This window comes from Barbus barbus, assembly GCF_936440315.1.
Source record: "Barbus barbus genome assembly, chromosome: 2".
Lineage (NCBI taxonomy): Eukaryota > Metazoa > Chordata > Actinopteri > Cypriniformes > Cyprinidae > Barbus > Barbus barbus.
In genome coordinates this window covers 32,132,668-32,150,789 of record NC_136730.1, presented here as the reverse complement: position 1 = coordinate 32,150,789, position 18,122 = coordinate 32,132,668, and the positions used below count along the sequence as shown (strand labels likewise).

The following is an 18,122-nucleotide window of genomic DNA, read 5'->3' as shown; positions in this document are numbered from 1 at the left end:
TTCGACATCCAATTAACGAATGCTCATTTATCACGGCGAGGCATCACAAGGGCCCACCGCCACGCATGTTAATAATAGTACCATAAGCAAGTTCAAAACTCCCATGCTGTCTGTGCCGGGGCCCCAGCAGGTCACTTTCCAACATTCATTAGAGAGGGAAAGGGTGGTCCCTGAGAGAGAGAGAGAGAGAGAGAGAGATGAGAATAGATGCTGTGTCTGATTTAGAAATGAGAGAGGATGTGATTCTTTGTGTCCTGTGTGGTTGTATGTGGTTAATCGCCGTTATCAACGAAGGACACTGGAATGTGTGTGTGTGTGTGTGTGTGTGTGTGTGAGAGAGAGAGAGAGAGAAAGAGAGAGAGAGAGAGAGATGAGAATAGATGCTGTGTCTGATTTAGAAATGAGAGAGGATGTGGTTCTTTGTGTCCTGTGTGGTTGTATGTGGTTACTCGCCGTTATCAACGAAGGACACTGGAATGTGTGTGTGTGTGTGTGTGTGTGTGTGAGAGAGAGAGAGAGAGAGAGAGAGACACTGTCTCTGGTTTCAGAGACATATTTATGAATGACAGCTTGCTCTCTCTCATCTAATCTTTTCACTCTCACAGTCGAGTTAAAGGGATAGTTCAAACTAAAATAGAAATCTATTATCATTTACTGACCTTCGGGTTGCAGCTGTTGCTCCAAAACGCATATGATAAATAATAAAAAGTCTTTGTACAGCTTGTGTGCTATGTTCCAAGTTTTCTGAAGCCATACAGAAGTTGTGGCAAATAGACTTAAATGTAAGTCTTTATTCACTGGAATGCTTGACATGAAATTGTAAGGTGTAAGTAAGACTTTTTTTCAGTTAATAAGATGATCTGGTTCACAACACTGGTTTGAATGATTTATTCACGAAAACAAAATCTTTAAAACTAAATGTTATTTCCGCAGAAGGATGAAAGTCTTACAAGTGTACAATGATGATAACTATCATTTTTGAGCTAAATCGCTTTATACTGGCATTGGCGAATAAATACAGCCTAAGACTAAACACATTGCCACTGGTCTTGTCAGCCTGACTGCATTTCACAGATGTGAGCAGCCTTTAGCAGTTCAGTTCCTTGTCTGATCATGTCCTTTTGACCATTGCCTTTTGCCTGCAACAAGGCGCTTAACCCCTGTCCGCTCCAGAACATCCACCCCTGTTCATCCCCCTTTTGTCTGTGTCGGATTACATTAGGAATACACAAAGTGAAGGATTCCTGGACAAACTGAATGCAATTAGCAAAACAAAATACTTAAATTGCACTATCCACAGTCTTAACTGTGCAGATGTGGGCGCATGTCTGTCTAAACACAGCAGCCATGTTTTGTTGAGCTCATAGGCACAGTAAACACAATGATAAGGGTGTGTATCGAGAGTGTATCAGGGGAAATATATGGTGCCGTTTGTTGCTGTTGCCGTCCTTGGCATCAGGTTGGAAAATATTTTACCCAATCTTGTTTTTTTCTTTCTAGTTTTTCTCATTCTCTCTCCCGCCATCTATCCTTCTCTTTCTGTCTGTCCTCAAGGTCCCAGACAGTCAGAAATATTTCATTTTCAGCTACATAACAAGAAATGGTGAAAACAAAGACATAGAGACAGGCTAGTTAACTAATCTTGGATAAGCAATAGCCTAGATTCATTTCACACACACACACACACACACACACACACTAGTGATTAAATATCTGCTGAAGCTCATTTAACCATCAAGCATGGATTATAGAATTCCAGATCTGAATTCAGAATTTTATATTTTGATATTAGTTTTAAAGATTTATTCCAAACCATTCCAGTCTTGACTTTTTCTGCATTTCGACAGGCATGCACATTCATTCCCTCCAGGGGTGAAGGTGTGTTATTGGATCAGAGGCCATTCCTGTAAATGGAGATCTGTGTGTTTACATCAGTAAGTGGATTATGGCTGACCAGTTTTCCTCACATCAGTCCCTTAACTTATGCAGCATGAGGAGTTTTCACAAACATGATCACTCACACAAAGAGTGAAGGGAAAAAGCATATAAATATACACAGTGAGGAGAGATGATGGGCTCAGTAATCGTGTTAGTGTTGATCTGAACGTTTGATTCTCCTCAAATCACTTGACATCTCAAAACCCAGAGGCTCATGGATACAGAAATTGATTTATTTTATATATTATTGGCCATCTGATGTTGATTTTAAGCACCTTTTTTACTCTCATGAGGGAATATTTGATTTTAACCATATAAGACAAGCTGCCTTGCTGTCTAGCTGCATAAGTAAAGTGCTGCTCACTAATATTGGCACCCTTGGTAAATATGAGCAAAGGCGGCTGAGAAAATAAATCTGCATCATTTATCTTTTTGATCTTTCATTAAAAAAATCCACACAATTCTAAACTTTCAATGAAGTAAAACAATTGAAAGTGGGGGGAAACTCATATTATGAAATAAATATACAACCTACCATTATTGGCACCCCTAGAAATGCTTATGAGTAAAATATCTCTGAACTATATTTATATTCATATTTACATTCTTATTATGAACGTGACATTGTCCAGCCATGACTTCATGTTCCACAGGATTATAAATATGAGCAACACAAAACCCAATTTCCTTTAATCATCTATCACAAGGAGTAAAACCAAATAATATAGTTCTGTAAAATTTGTGAGCTTCACAAAATAGAAAGTGGCTGTAAGAAAATAGCTAAAGCATTGAAAATCCCTATTTCCACCATCAGGGCAATAATTAAGAAGTTCCAATCAACTAAAGATGTTACAAATCTGCCTGGAAGAGGACGTGTGTCTATATCATCCTAATGCACGGTGAGGTGGAGAGTTTGAGTGGCCAAAGGATCACAGCTGAAGAATTGCAGAGATTAGTTGAATCTTTGGGTCAGAAACCCTAAGAAATATATCAAACCCCCTACATCATCACATGCTGTTCAAATGGATTTCAAGAAAAAAAACTCCTGGCTCATCTAAAAACAATATCTGGAATACTCAGTTGTCATGCTTCTATGGTCAGAAGAAACATAAAAAAAGAGCTTTTTTTCTGCAAACCCACCAGATGGGTTTGGATTTATAATGTTGTAGGCTTGTTCTTTCTGCCGGAGGTCTTGGACATCTTGTTCAGATACATGGCATCATGGATACTATGAAATAACAACAAATAAAAAATCTAAACCTGACTGCCTCTGTAAGAAATCGTATAACGGACCATGTTTGGATCTTCCATCAAGGCAATGATCCAAAACAAACATCAAAATCAACACAAAAATGTATCACTGAGCACAAAATGAAGCTTTTGCTATATACATCCCAGTCCTCTGACCTGAACCCTGTAGAAAATGAATGGGGTAAACTGAAGAGAACAAGCACCAACATGAAGCTGTGAATCTGAAGGACCTGAAGATATTCTGTATGAAGGAATGGTCTCTGATCTCTTGTCAGGTGTTCTCTAACCTCATCAGGTATTATAGGAGAAAACTCAGAACTGTTATCTTGGGAAAAGGATGTTGCAATAATCGGGTGAAAAACATTTATTTCATAATGTGAGTTTCCCCCGCTTTCAAATATTTAAGTACAATGAAAAATAAGCATGATTTGAAAAAAAAAAAAAAAAGTACAATGTACTTGTTGTGTTCATATTGTATTGCAACACACTTGTGCTGCTGTTGATTTGGGCTATGGGAAGGTTAGGGTCAGGTTTGGTGGTTTGTGTTTAAGAGTGGTTTAAGTTGTAAGGGATGGGTCAACAGTGTCATTTTAAATGCAATTACAGAAATTAATTACAGATGTAGTTACAAGCAGTTTTTTTTTTCATTTATTTATTTTTTACATGTATGTACACAATAAGTGCATTGTATCAAAATATTAATTTAAATGTAAGTACATAGTAGTTGAGGCCACTTGAAAGTGGAACCCAAGTATTAAATGCGTGAATGTACATAGCACAAACCAATTTAGAGTAAAATAGACTGTTTAATATATGTTTTAGACCATTTTTATAAATAAGTTTCTGTATTGAATTAATTCAATCCACCGTCTTCCATTTATTTATTTTTCACTGAGCATTTTTTTCCGAGAAAAAAAGAGCCTTAAACTTAAGAGCCTTAAAGGTTTTACAAAAATCAATCAAAAGTAAAAAAAAAAAAAAAAAAAAATACAATGGCATATATCCACTTTTGCATTAATTCTTCTTTCTTTTCTGACCCTGATGCACTGCAGATTGTAAATCTAGTAAAATACATTGCACAGTTTTGCACATAGTCCCACCCCAGATAGCGCTATAGTCTGTTTTGAGATCCACTTTAATCATTTTAAATGAACTCTATGGATCAACGTGTCAAATACTGAACTGGTTTGAGTGTAGCAGACCATATTTCTGCTGTCTATAGGACTATTGCTGTGCATTGAGACTCTTGTTATCCTAATGTAATATATTCCACATCACATTAGAATGAATGATCTTGTGCTAATGAAATGCAGTAATTAATTGATCGCATTAGAAAAGGGCTGAGAGGGGTAAGATAGAGAGAAAAACAGAAAGAGAGGCTTTAATATGAGGGTTTAAAATGGCTTCCGCAGAACTGAGATGGAATACAAGGTCTGTGCTTTTTTATTGGGGTGATTACACAAGCTGACAGTCCATTCTGTTGGCTAGCCATCGGTGTTCTAGTCGGAGAGCGGGGAAATAATCCTTCTCGACAGCCAGTCCTGCCGTGATATGAGAATACTTCTGGAGGATTCTCTGGTAATTACGGCCACTGTGTGAGGCAGACGCTCTGTGTGAGTCGGGATTTATGACACGTCTCTAAACATCACTAAGCACAAGGAGATGATGTTTATGTCTATCTGTGAATTTGCATGCGGATTTTATTTGCAAAAAGTAATCAGTTATGTAAAGATTTATTGTTTCTTTGCAGTCTATTTATTTCAGTCTATTGTAATATCCATCCAAATTCACTATTAAGTACAATTATTTATAATAATAATTATAATTGTAAATTAATCATAAACAAAACATTTAACTACAATACAGTTATATGTTACTGTATATATAATATTTTGGAACCAAAAAAAACAAAACAAAGACAGATTAAAAAAGTTACAGTAAATAGTTTTACGTTATGTAAATAAATCAATTATATTTCAAATAAATGCTGTTATTTTGAACTTTCAGTTCATCAAAGTGTCCTGCAGAAAAAAATAAATAAAACAAATAAATAAAACAAATAAATGATCACAGGTTGCACAAAAATAAATAAATAAAATAAAAATAAAAATAAGCTTAATATAAGCAACTATTTTCAACATTAAAATTTTTTTTTTTTTTTTTTTTTTTTTTAATCCTTGTGCACCAAATCACTATCACAATTATCTATGTGACACTAAACACATATATAAATTAGTTTAATATGCAAAATCTCTGCAAAACTTTTGCTAGTTTAATCAAATCCCTGACCTATATGATACTCCAAGCGGAGCTCCTCCACAAATATTGATATATGCAATACATTAATCGCGATTAATTTGATTGATAAAAAATCATATCTTGTAATTAGATTAAACATTCAATCAATCGACAGCCCTGCTAAAATCTTTTTGAAACCCTTATACAAGCATTTACTGTATGTACATAGATAATCCTCTGTTAATGCACTGTCACATCGTGTTACAAGGCTTTTAATTTTGAAGGGTATCTGTGTCCTTTAAAGAAGCGATAATGACTAATAGCTATATGCTAGCCCCGTTTGATTGACAGCCCATGGTAATTGAGCTCGATAGTGTGCCCCCTACTGACCCCCAGTGAGTGACACGTCCTGAACCCGGGGTTGAGTTCCCAAAGTCAAGGGCCTGCATTACCATACCACACTGTCAGAGAGGAAGATGGAGATAGAGAGAGAAAGAGAAGAGCAATGAAGGGCGCTCCTTCTCAAAGGTGTTTAATTATCTTCACTCAGGACCATGCCCCACCTGTTCCCTCAAACCAGCTGACACAACAAACAACTGCCAAACAGACGACAGACAGATTAACCAGAGCACACCTGTAGAAAAGCAAGGGAAGATCATCCTCCATCATCTTTACCTCCACACAAACCGCACAGCCGTACAGCAATATGGTTCTTTTATTGCAGGACAAGGGAAAAGTATGTTAACGATCTCCAGCAAGCTGCAATTATTAGCGATGTGACAATGAGTCAATGCCATTACGACCCCTCCGCTCCCTGGCTGGGGTTTTGCGTCAAATAAACCTTTAGTCACGCGTGGCTGCAGTAGATAGCATAAAAAGTCATCACGCGGCGCTGGCCACGATGCCTAATCAAAACGCTCTTTGTGTCGGCTTTAATCTGGCTCTCTCTAGACCGTCCGAGCTGTTCGCTCTTCCTCGGCTTCCTCCCTCTCCTCGCCCATCTCCCAAATGAATCAACAATGTTTGGGAGGGAAAAACGAAATAGAGCTGCCGACGAGAATTATACAACACCAAGGCTGCGATGAGCGCTGGAAGGCCGACCTTGTTCCCTCAAGCTCAATGTCAGAGCGAGAGGCCACTGCCTCAATCACTACAGCATACTGTTGACAGGTTGGAGAAATATTGATTTTTAACATATGAATGTCTGTTAAGCCGCTGTTACTGGATAAGAATTTTATATAGGAGCTTAAAGCACGATGTCAAGCTACTCTTTAATATTTCATAGCAGAAGGCTGAGCAGACAGATATATGAAGTTTGAAATACTACCACCTACTGAATTAGCCCTGTTCATTTTAGTTTAGTCGCAGTCGTGTCATGTTCAGTAATTCCAATTTTACTCTAAGTAAAGCTTTCGACACTGCACGATTTTAGCAGTCCTATAAGATCGCTGCAGATCACACTGTGCGACATGGATCTAATTAATTTGGGTACGACATTCATGTAGACTGTACGATGATGACCTATTGACTTGATATGCTGCGACGTGTGTTACTATAGAAGAATAAAACGTCATCAGTATGCGCTAGTGGTAAACAAAAAGAGCAGGATAAATCACACTTTGGCAGCTAGAGTTTTCATGTGTGCTGAAAAAGTGAAAGTGGTGAAAGAGGAGGGTATAAGAGCTTAAGGAAAGCAGTTTTATGTTTTAGTGCCATGTCACATTTTTATTGGCTGATCAGTAAACGTGGGTTGTAGCAACAAACACACTGTGCATGATCATGCTGAATTTCTGACACTGTCAGAAAACTATAGGCTATCTTTGGTCGCAAGACCGTGACAAGCCGCAAATCATGCAGTGTTCCAAATGTTCAGATTTTTATTTTACAATAAACAATAAAGCATAGCAAGTGGTTCTTGAGTCGCTGAAATAATATTATTATGACTTTTCTGTAATAATATAATATCGTGAATACACAATGCATTGCATTTAGTATTGCCTTGTCATATTTTATTCAATAGCAGATTTAATCAAATATGTTTAATTATCATCAAGATAATTCATCTCTTCATTGATATCTCTGATGAAATGTAAAAGCTCTTTGTTAATGATTTGTAGGAATTTTCATTGAACGTATTAACACTTATTATACAGCAGCCAGATTAAATCGGCGCTTACCTAAGTGAAATGCAAAAGTTATTCGCTGAATACAGAACTATTTTTCCAATCCAGACCTCAGGAAAAAAAATAGCCTTTTCCTTTTTTAAGGCAGACTAGATTAGCAGGGTCAGGCTTGTCTGTCTGGAGCGAGGTTCAGCTGTCTGATGGCTTACTTTAGCAGATGGATCCACAGGAAGTTCTGCTGAGCTGGGCACTAATGTCCAGCTAAAGCTTCTGGGCAGCTTTCAGCACTTACTCAATGTCTGAAGCACTCTGCTAAAGCAGCTCAAGAATGGACCTCTTTCTCTATCGCTCTGTCTCATCTCTTAATCTTTCTTTCCTTCTTTCTTTCTTGAATACTCTCTGTCCTTTGCTCACACAGGCACACACAATCATACACACACTCTGTGTCCCAGTGGCAAGAGCTGAAAGATGCTGACAGTGTGGTCTTTTGTGTGATGACACTGGCTCTGTAGCTCCCAACACACTACTGTAAACAGAGCCGACGAGAGCGGCAGAAAGAGAAAGATTTCTTTTCTCCATTTATCTGCACGTATGGAGGGACTCGTGATATTTGTTCCATAGTATATGCCACGCACAGTTGGGCTTCTATCCTACTGTAGCGTGTTTATCACGGTTGGGTTGAGCCCTGCCCTCTTTTGGAATCTGAATGTCTGCGTACGCAGGTGTGGTGATGTAGATTGTGTAAGACAGAGGTAGGGGGGATATGTTTGCCTTAGGGTGGGCCTCTGGCTCTTGTAGACCATTTGGCGGGGACTGGGACTGCCTGCTTTACTGGTATGGTAAAGAGCTGTCTCTCCAAATCACAGCAGACAGCATGAGGGAAACGAGTGAGAAAAAGACTGAGAATGAAAAGAGCAAGAAATAATGTAGATAGATAGATAGATAGATAGATAGATAGATAGATAGATAGATAGATAGATAGATAGATAGATATTTCTGTCCTCATGAGGAATTCCTAATTTCATGAAGAATGAGTCTGTTTAATCCTTTTCTCCGTTGGTATTCCGGCCCTGTCTCTGTCTCTGGCACGTCAATAGATTTCAATGTCAATTTAGGCTCTGTGCTGCAGCTCATTTTAAACCAATCAGCCTTCCCATTTATGAGCAGAGTACAGCAAGCCGATATTAATATCTCAAGTCAGATCAGCTTCAAACTGTTCAAGCCAGGTAATGGGAGCTAGTATTAGCAGTCACAGCAGGACGATTTAAGTTAATCCGAATGGCTTTCTTTTTTTACATTTCACTCTTCGTATCTACAAAGGTGGTTTCCTTGTTTTAAAGGAGTCTTTGGATGTGTAATCGATGCAAGCAAAACATTACATCTGCTCTTCCCAAAGGTGAAAGCAGAAAAGGCGGGCTGTACTTTCTGTTCTATACAAGTTTCCAGCTCTGCGCTGCCCCCTGTTGTTTGCTTTTAGAACTGCATTTATAATTATTAGTGCTTTTCTACATGAATAGTTATGTTTACTTCCATTATATTCTCAATTCCAAACACCTTCCCACATTTAATCACTTTTTTTTCTCTCTCTCTCTTTTCTCCCTCTCTCCCACTCATAGATACTTAAACACACACACACATACACAGCACTTTCTAACTTGAAACCTACTTGCCAACGCAGGACGCAGTGGTAAGCATTAGTTATCCAGGTAGGTGGGCTCTTGCCCGGTCCCCAGATAGGGACCACATGCTGGGCCAATGCCCTGCTGTCAGCAGACCCCCTGGGGCTCCCACAGGCTGTCCACGGCAGGCGAAATGGTTGTGGCCTGTTAAAATCAATGAAGCCTTTTCCAATGAAAAGGTTAGGAGAGAGTGTTAGTGTGCGGGGAAAGCAACACGTGGCACTTGTCAGGTGTGCCTGTACGAGTGGCCTCAGGTGCCCTGTGCTATAATGGACATGCTTGGTGTCACATCTTTTAAAGGTGAAGGTACATTATGCGGCTCTCTGAAATACTGGATTCTGATTGGTCAGGTGTGGCATTTTTGAATAATGTCGAAAAAACTGACTTGTCACATACACAGATGTTTACTTGCCACTGCAATGCACTGTTAGCTGGTCATTACTCCAAAACTGATTTCAGACTTTATTTTCTGACAATAACCAGCTGACTAGACTTTTTTTCTACTTTTAGAATGAAAGATGCTTCAGTCCTTACAAATGCACAGAATCTTATGATGTCCTTGTGCCTGTACACACAGTGTGTGTGCATCTCTGGGGGGCTTCTGGAGGGTACTAAGGATGCATAAACCTCATGGCCCATTTCTCATCATGAAGAGAAAGTCCACTTACTTTATTTAGCCGATCTCCATGGAGACCAGCCGGACAGAGGCAAAGTCAGACCGGACAGAGAGAGTTCTTCCATCTTTCAGTTCATTTTCTGGTGCATGATTTATCAAATTAAGTCCAATGTCTACAGACAATTTTAATCTGATTTAATCTAAAATAAAATACAGTTCATTTTTGTAGTAGTGTACAAAGGTTTCAGCGTCCAAAGGAATCAATCCAGTTAAACTAATCAAGTTATCTTGACAATGCTTAATAAGATAGTATTGAATTGTTTTAGCTCATTTTAGAATCATTTAGAAATGTTTTACTCGTGCGCAAGAAAGATACATGTTGGAAAATGTTTCTAAAATACAATGATTTGCTCCCAAATATGGCATCTTCTTAACTGTCACCTTACACAGTCCAAACTCTACTGAATTCTGTTTTGATCTTAGTCTGGCTGATTGAAACCAATCTTCCTTATATTCATCAGTAGTATCTTTGTTCATCCTGTAATTAATTTAGCTTTTTGCATAATCATATTTTGCCGACCGTCATCCTGAGCTTTATTCAGTCGGAGATGATTAAAGAAACGACTACATTTAATTTAATATTTTCTGATGAGCCAACAACTCTGCCCATACCTGCTTTCACTTCTAGATCCACCTTGGTTGCCTTGACAACACCTTATATCTGCTGTTACCATGCTTACACTGCTCGATGCAGTACCGTTGCCACTGTCTGCTAGAATCTTACACGTAAACAACTAAACTTGCATTTTCATTTGTTTGAGACACAGCAACATGTTTTTGAATTAAAACAAACAAATAAATGCTAGACTACAAACTTATAAACATAGTTCACTCAAAAGAATGAAAATGAGTTTGTCCTTTACTCACCTTCATGTCATTCTAAACCTATATATCTTCTAAAAGAAGGCATTTTGAAGAATTCAGTTTTTTCTTGCCTTTGACTTTCATCGTGTGGATAAAAAATGTAAGCAAAACAAAACAAAACAAAACAGTTTAATAACTTTTACTGAAAAAGGAGTATCGACAAGGTAAATAATGTCAATTTCTTTCTTTCTTTTGGTGTTAACTACACAGATTATTATTATTTTTTTAAAGTTGTAAATAAAACAGAACATTGGAGTACTTTACAAGAAAGTACTTTATTCCTACTTAAAAAACAATCCTGTAACTTGCTGCTTCTTTGTCATTTAGAAGCTATTTATTTTTAAAAAATTCTTCAGTGTACCCTTTACAGTTCATCTCTGCTCATTCTGCTCAAGTTTCCCTCTCCCTACGCTCTTCAAACGTTTAAAGTGAGGTGAGAATTAGCTGTAATATTCGTCATAATGAAGGGTTGAGTTGTAGTTGCGGTGTTCATTATTTTTGCCCTTTGATATTGATTTTAGAATTATGATGAGAACATTAAATCGACCCTGTCTGTCTTCCAAAACTCCTCTCTTCCATAAGAATAGAAGTCCTCCACCAGTTTCTCTCATTTTCTGTTCTGTTTCTCTCATCTGTTTCTTTGTGATTGTCCCTACCTTTCAAAAACACATTGTTAATTACGCACAGACTCCTCTGCAGGGATCATACCTTTGAGACGTGTCCTTAAGCCCCCTTTAAGGGATTAACGTGTGCGGCGGTGGCTGTTTGCGCGGATTTTGGTTTGTATATGCAGCTGATTTCAATGCGATGCATGTGCAGACAGCTCTTTAATGTTTATTGCGCTGCGACGAGACATCATGTCTGTAAACCTTCCATTTACAATAAAACAATAAAAAAGTTCTTCACAGTTTTCAGCAAGATCTTCACAAGGATTGGAAATCTACCATGATGTTTACTTTCACATACTATGGTTTCACATACATGCTGATCCCTCGGGTGGCAGGACGCCCTAACAGCTCTTTCCAAACAGTCAGCTCCTCCTTCTCTGAGGAAGCTTCTTGTGGGATGGAGAGGTGGAGGCAGGAGCAGAAGGGGAGGGATGGATGCAGGGAGAGAGGGATTTGGCTGTGGAAAGAGTGATCTCATTAGCCTTTGGTGTATTGTGTTGCAGTCAGGTAAATACATGCAGTGCTAGGACACCTAAGACCTCTAGTGATGGTGACTAATGAGGTGCTGTGTTTGTGTGTGTGTCTTCAAGAATATTATGCACATGTATGACATATAGGCCACCAGTCAATCCAGGCATAAAGGGTTGCCCATATCTTTCTCGGAAATATACACAGAGGACTGACTTGTCAAGTGATTTTACAAAGCCTGATAGGTCTGTAAGACATTTATAATGTCAAAGATTTCTATTTATCAAAGAATCCTGAAGATTTATCACAGTTTCCACAAAATTATTAAGTAGTAATGTAATGATTGCATGTATATATGCAAATAGAAAATTACTAATTATTTACATATATTGTATTAAAACTATTAACATATATTTTATCTATAAAAACCTCCAATTGTACTTTTTTTTTCTAAACATATTACTGTAAATGCTAATAACTGAGTAATTACTAAATAATTACCTAATTACTCAATGGTTAGTACAGAGAGAAAAGACAAGAAATGACGCAAGGTATTTTGAATTATCCATCCATGTTTATCCATCAGTGTCAGTAAATGATAAAAGGGTTTCAGTTAAAACAACCAAGAATGTTCGTCCAGATACTATCCAGGAATGAAAGGCATGTTAATGCCATCTGTAAATGGGGCCAAAAAGGACTTTAAATAGTAAGCTCAAGTGGAGCTGACTTCACACCTTAACAAAATATGACCTTAGAACCATTTTGTTTAGAAGTAATTGCAAAATGAATGATTACAAAGGTGAAGGTAGTTCTGAGAAAAGGTTGAGCATCCTTTGTTGCCACACAGCATTTGCTTTTACTTGTTTGTTGAAATGTGTCTTACAGTTCAAAAATGAGAAATAAAAGAGTCTGACCGAGTCGGTTCAATGTTAAATGCGCACAAAAATGATTGCTGTGAAAAGAGGCAAAATAAGTCATTGTGCAGGCTGCCCGGATCTCAACTCTGAGTATCTGTAACAGCTTGTGTCCGTAACAGTCTTCAAAGGAGCCAATGAAATATAAACCTGGTGAGAGTTTTTTTTTAAAGAGATTGAAAACACCATAAAGTGAAGGGATTGTGAGTGAGCCGATGAATGGTATTGACTGATGTCTGTAAATCAAGTCTTTGATGGCCGCTATCAGAGCTCAGGGCACAGGTGTTCTTTGAGTGAACTAGCTGTGCAGATAGACTGCTTTAGAAAGTCTGACCGCCGCTACAGCTGGACAATACGGTTAAGACACACAGTCGGTATCGATTTTTTCCCTCTTTTAGACAATATAGCTACAGTTGCCATTAGCGACGACATCCACACTCGTCTGTTTCCTGGGTTAAAGGGCAGCTGGGACAACAGGCTGTACATATTGGTGCATTAGCAATGTCACTCACTGGCTTTGTGACCTGAGTAATGATGGCAGCCATATACATTGGACTATTCTTAAACAAACGTTGGGGGATCGTATCTCGCTAAACTATTTGGGAATGGGCAGTCCAAACAAAAGACTTTGAGTTTTGAGAGTCATGTATCTAATCTGCTTTTCCACCGGCCACTGCATTTGTCTAGAATGTGGATGGACTTGAACAAAGAGAGAATGGGACACCGATGAATGGCAAAAGGCCTTTTATTTCAAAGCTTTTCTGTTTTAACTTGACAAGGCTACTTTGGTCTAAATACCATTCCCGTTAGGAAGAGGAGCGCTGCTCTTTTCTTTTTCTGGCGCTGCCTCCTGGGATCATCGATCAATACCTCCGGATTACAGGGGGATTAGGGACTACAATGGTCTCCGATTTTGGTAATCTGCCTTTTTTCTTCCACTTTTTTTTTTTAGGAAAACGGATAAATACGTGGCAATTTGAGAACAAAGTATCAGCACACAGCTTTCTGTACAGAGCACACAACAATAGAACACAATCCTCTTTGGAATTAATATTTAATGGTTTTGACTGGTTGTCTACAGCGAGAGTATCGTGCTGTTTTGTCTTTTTAGCTCCACTTCCGCTCGACTTTAGAGATAGAAAGAAAACGGATGAGGTGAAATTTGAGGCGCGTGAGGAAGGGGGCAGAATCTGTGAAAGAGAGGAAATGGAACCCTATATTCTGCTGTTTTATTTCAACATTTCCTTTCCTGCTGTTCTGACATGGCAAGAGACAAAGAAAGCAAAGATGTTTAGATTGAGCTTCTGTCTGTCGACTCAAGTGTCACGAGGGTTTAATGCTTGACCTCCAGAGGCAGTTAGAGACACCTGGAGGACCCCTCGAAAGCAGTCATTGACGTCTACCACCTCTCCCCTGATCTTTAATTAAGGGAGAATGCCTTAGTTATAATGTTGGTGTGTGTCTGTGTGAGTGTGTGCGTTTCCAGGCCATTAGGGGAATGTTTAGGCAGAAGGCAGGATGCATTCTCTGTTGATCAGTTCCCTGAGGGCTGCAGAGGAATCTGGGAAAAACATTACACTGAAGACTACCTTAGGCACTCTGGGATTAAACACACTTATTAGGCATTGGTTTCGATGATCTTGATAATTAGGTTCATCATGGTCTTCATCGCCATCATCATTATTCTTACCTTAAATCAATAGTTCTGCAATCAATTCCACTGGCAATCAGCTAAACAGCAAGTCAGTAAACATTACAGATGCACAATCTATTGGTACCATATTCATTATAGACGTTGTCCCTTTCTTTCTCTTTTTTAATGGCAAATATTATAAAATATTGGATAAAATAAACATTGGATTTTTAATTTGCCCAATTTTTTTTATTTAGATTATCTTTGCATCATCATGGCACATTTCATTTGTAGTATTTAAAATGAATTTAGGAATTTTAATATCCATCATTTTTTTCAGTTTCTGTCATAACGCTGTAAAAATTATATTTCATAATGAAAAAAAAAACTAATTAAAATGATAAATAATAAAAATATATTGACTTATTAAAATAAATATTGGCTTATTGGTTCAAGGCGGAATTTTAATATGTTTTAAAATGTTTAATAAGTACCATTAAAATGCTGGGCATTAAAGTTTGTGATAAATTCACAGTGCTTGATATCTGTGTTCATAAGGGACTTTTATTATTTCCAGTACATCGCAGAGTTGTAGGGCACGATTTTCCAACCTTTTGACTGACAGCTCTGGTGCGCAGACGGATAGGTGCGTTCCCATGTTAATGGTGTCCGTTTTGTTCCAGAGCTCCGTGTGTGAGGAGCATGCTCCGTCTGAGACGACCAGCAGAAGAGAGATAGAGCAAGAGAAAAAAGAAAAGAAAAGGGGGGGGAAAAAGGGTGAAAAACAGCACTGATACACGTACGAGCTAACAGAGCCATGAGAGGGGGAGTGGAAAGAATGTTAGAAAGAGAAAGAGAGTGAGCGAGCGAGCGAGAGAGAGAGGTACCATGGGAATAGAAAACTGAATCAGAAAGGTAACCATGTGCAGCGGTTCCGTGTGCCGGCAGCTGAATCTGCCTCAACACAAAGTGCTGAGGATCAACAGAGCAGAGCAGGGACAGAGAGAAAAAGGGGACATGAGAATGAAAGCAAAATGAGTCATGGAGAAAGTCAATGAATGAAGAGAGATTTGTTGTAACAAAAAGGAGCATAAGAGTGTTAAACTCACAAAATGTGACCAGTTAAACTCCACTAAGCAGGTAGAAACAGTCACACCTTTTGCACCTTCATACCTAACACACACACATACTGCAGCAAACGAAATGGCTCCGACTCGCAGTGGCACTACGTCACTGCACACAACTGTAGTGCAGACTATATAGGAGGTCAGTGTTCGATCCATACCACATTTAAAGGCAGTTTTCCTTTACAGTCTTAAAAATAAAGGTTCCAAAAGGGGGTTTCCACAGCAATCCCATAGAAGAACCAAATTTGGTTCCCCAAAGAACCTATCGGTAAACCATTTTTTTTTTCTTAGTGTGAAGAATATTTTATCTAAAGAACCTTTTTCCACTGTAAAGAACCTTTTGAGGAATGAAAAGGTTCTATGGATGGTAAAGGTTATTTGTGGAACCACTGATGCCAATAAATAACCTTTATATTTAAGAGTGTATTTCAAACCCATAATCAACCGAGACACATATGAAGAAATTTCCACAGAGTGTGACCTCGAGAAAGGTTAATTAGAGAACATTCTTACCATGTTATTCATAGACCAGATCGTATTAGAGAATACATGAAGAACAGTTAATTTAGTTCTTTCTCTATTCTATCACTCAAATCAGACTCTTTGCCAGGTAGCCTTTTTTCCTGACCCATTGAGGACATTGAATGTTAGACATTGCGTCTATCACTCTGAGTTACAAAGACGAGAGCCTCTTCCATTCTTTAGTTTAATCGCTTCCTATCTTTCTCCCTTGTGAGTGTATGTGTGTATGACTCAAAGATGGAGTATGTGAATCACAGCTATGAAACAGACTGCTACTAAGGACCCTTTGTGCATTAATTAGGCTCAGCGCGTGCTCGCGCGTGTGCCCTGTGAGAAAAGCAGCTTTGTTTTGGTGTCAGGAGTCACAAAGGTTTGAATCATGGCCACGGAGGTTGTATAGATTGTGACGATCAGAGCTAGATAAAAAAGTTCTGTCGTCTCTCGGGTTTAATTGGCAAGATTAATTAGCGCTGTATGAAAGTAATTATTCATCAGGTATTGACATTTGTTTGTTCTTTAGTACAGTAATTGGGCAAGTCATAGACAAATTGCCCTTTCAAGACCTCCAAAGTCTGACCGAAGTACAACTTTTGGATTTACCTCGGTGAATGATGATTTGATTGCAACTTAGAGATGCCAAATTTGCTTCTGAGGAACATGCTTTTCATTTGCTATATTTAAATACATTCTCAGCATGCATGCATAGGCGAACATACAGTTGTGCTTATGAGTTAAAATCTTTTCTCATTAGATCACAAACCCTTTAGCTCAGTGCTTCCCAAACCTGTCCTGGAGGCCCCCCTGCCCTGCACATTTTGTATTTCTCCCTTATCAGACAGACTTAATTCATGTCTTGCAGTCTCTACTAACGAGCTGATGAGTTGAATCAGGTGTGTTAGATAAAGGAGACATACAAAATGCGCAGGGCTAGGGTTCCTCCAGGACAGGTTTGGGAAGCACTGCCTTAGCCTATTTTTTTTTTTCCAAATAATATGAAATCATAAAAAAAGCACCTTTTTCAGTACTGCCCCAAAGAAGCTGTAGAGCTCAAATTAAATACATACAGAGGAAAAACAATAACAGAATTTACACAAATTATCCTGTTCAAAAGTTTACACACCCCTTGGTTCATAATATCGCTGCTTCCTCGAGCATTCCTATTTGCAGCCTTTTGTGATGTTTTGTATTTTTAATATAGTCCTGAGTCCCTCAGGTGTCTCGAGTTGCAAATCTGTTGAGACGCTGTGTAGAGAAACTCAAATGAGCAGGGTATGCTGGGATACCAAAGAACATACAGTTTTGAATAAACTCTGTGCACTCAGATGGGCTTGTACTCAAACTTGACACAGACTCATACATTTTGGACTTGAAAGTACAGTCAAATCCATGTCATGTGTAACATGAAATATAAAAAAATAGGTAACAATATCAAATTAAGATAACAAGACAATAGAAAAAATAGTAGGGGTAACAAGCTGCTGTAGCCCTAAAAGTGCAATGTTTGCACTTTTGTTTTCTGACAACACTGTTTCTTTGAGAAAAAGGAGAAAAAAACATAATGCAGATTTGACAAATGGTATGTAAACTTCACTGTTAAACTAAAAAGCAACATAAGTGCTTCATGTCCAAAATGTCTTTCTGCCCTTCCTGGCCACCCGTAAACTCTGAGCATTCTCTGCTCACCCAGAGCTAACACTAGCAACAAAAGAGGTTCATTTCCCTCTGGGTCTGTACACGATTTAGTGCACTACGTGTCAGACGGTATCCTTCCATGTCACTTCTCTCCTAATGCTAATTCAACCGATTGCTCTCGGAATTACTTAGTCAAACTTATTGCTGGAGACAGACCTGTTAATTCCAATTCATTTCATTCTATGGGGAGTGAGGTGAAAGTGCAACGTGAGAGATAGAGCGAGAAAAGAGACGTGTCGGAGATGGACTCATCCCAGTCAAACTCTGGGCTCTTAGGGCTCTTTGTCAGCACGCACAGTCAGTTAGAGCTGATGCAGTATTCATGGGGC

General features: G+C 38.6%; 1 protein-coding gene across 3 annotated transcripts in view; it reads left to right on the top strand.

Annotated features, from left to right (window-relative positions):
* pcdh7b (protocadherin 7b) overlaps nucleotides 1–18,122 on the top strand; it is a 121,768-nt gene that overhangs the window by 73,355 nt on the left and 30,291 nt on the right. The window contains exon 3 of one of the 3 annotated variants that reach the window (XM_079440103.1): nucleotides 15,136–15,217. The exons of the other annotated variants lie outside the window; for them this stretch is intronic. Coding sequence (XP_079296229.1) covers nucleotides 15,136–15,149 — 14 coding nt within the window. The 3' untranslated portion in view covers nucleotides 15,150–15,217. Of the gene's footprint in view, nucleotides 1–15,135; nucleotides 15,218–18,122 lie in introns of those variants that run through there. 3 annotated transcript variants of the gene reach the window in all.